Genomic DNA, 3149 nt, shown 5'->3' on the forward strand with positions numbered 1-3149 from the left:
ATCGTGCTGGAACAGGGGAGGGTCACAAACAAGGCACCCACTGGGCTCCGCACAAACCAAGGGGGAGCGAGGCCCAAACGGTGCCGCTATACTACGCGACGCCGTGTGCGAATTATCCAATCAGCCTGACAAGTGCCCACTTGCAGGCGCCTGCGGGCGCAAGATGGCGAGCTGCACGCCAAGCAGCCTAGCAGCCAGGGCAGCCGGAAGGAAGAACCCCGGAGCAATCCCCAAAATTCCGCCAAGACCGTCTGCTCTCAACAAGCACCCGCGGGACCCATCTGCTTGTTGGCGCCCCGGGCTTCCTCGTCCTCGCCCTCCTCCTGAGCCTGCACGGCCTCCGCAGAGGCCGGCGGCACGGGCTCCGACAGCTGCGCTGGCTGCTGCCCCGACTGGGCAGCAGGCGCGGCGTGCAGCGCCGGCCGTCCTTCCTGCGCGTGCTCCTGCGGCTGCAGGGGTGTGTCGGGCTGCGGCGGCGACGCGTGCTTACCCGACCCAGGCTTCTGTACACCAGCGGGCAGCTGCGCGGAAACTGGCGGCAAGCGCGGCTGCGGCTGCTGCGGCTCATCGTCGCTCGTGCCGCTGTGCGGCTTCGCCTGCTGCCCCTCCTCGTGCCGCCTCTCCGCCTCTTCCTGCCCCTCCGCAGCATCCCCGCTGTGCTCTCCATCCTGGTCTTCTGCCTCATCGCTGCCCACTTGCTTGAGATACCTGCTGCTCTGGCTGTCGCTCTGACAACGATCGTGGGGATGCTGCTGCTGCTGCTGCTGCTGCTGCTGCTGCTGCTGCACATGGAGCTGCTGCAGCTGCACCTGCCACGGCTGGTGGTTGCCGGCGGCGGCAGGCGGCGGCGCGGCGTGGGCGGCAGCTGCTGCGCTTGGTGGCCCGTCATGTCGGAAGTCACAGAGGTTGCCGCGGGCGCACTTCCCCCTGCCGAAAAACTTGCACGGGTACGGGTGTTTGGGCCTGTGCAGCTCTTTGGCTGCTGCCGGCTGGTGGGGCCCCATTGGGCGCTGTTGCTGCTCCTGCTCCTGCTGCTGCTGCTGCTGCGGCTGCGGCTGCTGCTGCTGCAGCGGTCGCTGCTGCTGCGCCTGCTGCTGCTGCTGCTGCTGGTGGTGGTGTTGCTGCTGCTGGTGCTGCTGGTGCTGCTGATGCTGGTGCACAAGATGCTGGTGCATAAGCTGCTGCTGCACATACTGCTGTTGCATGAACTGCTGCTGTTGCAGCAGCAGCAAACGTTGCTGCTGCTGCTGCTGCTGCTGCCCTGCTGCCTGGTGCTGCTGCGCCGCCTCCGCCAGTTGATGCTGCGCACGGCGCCGCCGGTCCTCATCAGCTGCACGCTGCTGCCGGTTGCTGCTGCCGCCAGAGCTTGCCTGTCCCTGAGCCTGCCAGCTGCCGCTACCGCCGCTGCCGCCAGAGCGCGCCAGCGGCTGCGGCGTCCAGCTTCCGCTGCCGCCCGATTGCGCCAGCGCCTGCGGCGTCCAGCCGCCGCTGCCACCAGAGCGCGCCAGTGGCTGCGGCATCCAGCTGCCGCTGCCGCCGGCGCCCGCCAGCGGCAGCATCTGCATGTGCGGCGGTATAGCTGGCACGGCAACGAACGGCGGACCTGGGGCCGCACCCAAGAACATGCCGGGCTGCAGCATAGGTACGAGTACGCACCCAGGGCCAGGCCCAGCCCGCAGTGCTGGTGGTGGGCCGTAAGCAGAGAGCGTGTGAGCCGCATGAGGGGGGCCCGGCGTAAAAAAGACATTTTGGCCCTGGCCGGCCCCTGCACTGACACTGCGCTGCAAATGCCGCTGGTTCCCAGGCTGCACCTGCACCTGCTGCTGCTGCTGCTGCTGCTGCTGCTGCTGCTGCTGCTGCTGCTGCACCACATGCGGCTCTGACTGCTGGCGTGCAACGGGCTGAGCCTGCCGCTGCACGGCAGCCTGCTGCTGAGGCAACTGCCCCTGGGCCCTGCCCCCTTGCTGCTGCGGTTGCTGCTGTGCATCTTGCGCCTGATGCTGCTGCGCCTGCTGGGCCTGCTGCGCATGCTGCAGCGCTGCAGATGCTGCCACGACCTGGCTCTGTTGTACCGCCTGCTGCGCACCCTGCGGCTGCTTCTGCGGCTGCTGCTGCTGCTGCGACGCCTGCACCACCGCTGCCTGCTTCTGCACCAACGCGGACGCCGCCGGTGCCGACGACGCGGCACGCGCGTTCCCCCCGCGCGCGCGCTCGTTCAGGGAGGCGAGGAGCCGCCGCTGGGCCGCGGTGTACGCCGCCCCGCGCGCGGGGTCATGCTTCGCGAGCCACCTCGCCATGTAGCAGCCCGAGGACGGGTCGTACCAAGACATCCACGGCGGCAGCGGCGCGGGCGCGCCCGCGCGCGCGTATTGCGCTTTTGGGCGGTGCGCGGCCCTGCGCTGGTACTCCTCCGCGAGCACGGCCGCCTGCTGCGGCAGCGGCAGCTCGGAGAACCCCTCGCCCTGCGACGCCCAGCCGCCGCCGGCGCCGTCGTCCGCGGCCGTGCGCCGCAGCTCCTCCAACAGTGCCGCCTCCTCGGCCGCCCGCGCCGCGGCCTCCCCGGTCGCGGCCGCGGCCGCGGCCTCGGCGGCGGCGGCGGACGCGGCGCGGCGCGCGAGGCGCAGCTGGTGCTTGGTCGGCTTCTTGCGCTGCTCGCACGCCGCGCTGCCGCCGCCCCCGCTCGCGCCGCTGCCCGCCGCGTCGCCGTCGCCTACCTGCTGGCGCTGCGACCGCTCCTCGTCAGGGTCGCCGCTGCTGCTGCTGCTGCAATCTTCGAAGCTGTCATCCTCGTCACCGTCGGCCCTGCTGCCGCCGCCGGCGCCGCTGCTGCTCGCATCCGCCCCGCTGAGGGCCGCCGCACCCAGGGCCGCCTCGTTGTTGAGGCTGGCGCTGCGGTCGAGGCTGCCGGCCCTGCCCAGGCTGCTGCCGCCGCTGCTGCCGCTGCCGCCGCCGCCGCTGCCGCTGCCGCCGCTGCCGCCGCCGCCTATGCTGCTGCCACCGTTGCTGTGGGCCCGGCCCGGGTGGCTCGCGCGCTGCGCCGGGTGGGGCTGAGCGTGCGGCCGCCACTCCATCTGCTGGCGCGCATCGTCCTGCGACGCGCCGCGCCACTTCGGCCGCCACTCCAGCCGCTCGCGTTCGGATTGCGGCTC

The 3149-nt window shown here is 71.6% G+C and overlaps 1 protein-coding gene across 1 annotated transcript; it reads right to left on the reverse strand.

Moving 5' to 3' along the window:
- Positions 1–257: 257 nt before the first annotated feature.
- Positions 258–3071, reverse strand: MNEG_8265 (hypothetical protein; the record flags this gene model as incomplete). The annotated part of the gene is made up of 2 exons (XM_014043263.1): positions 258–1559; positions 1812–3071. The coding sequence occupies 2 exons, from the start codon at positions 3069–3071 to the stop codon at positions 258–260; spliced, it is 2562 nt and encodes an 853-aa protein (XP_013898717.1).
- Between the last annotated feature and the right edge of the window lie 78 nt (positions 3072–3149).

Source organism: Monoraphidium neglectum (assembly GCF_000611645.1).
Source record: "Monoraphidium neglectum strain SAG 48.87 unplaced genomic scaffold scaffold01550, whole genome shotgun sequence".
Classification (NCBI taxonomy): domain Eukaryota; kingdom Viridiplantae; phylum Chlorophyta; class Chlorophyceae; order Sphaeropleales; family Selenastraceae; genus Monoraphidium; species Monoraphidium neglectum.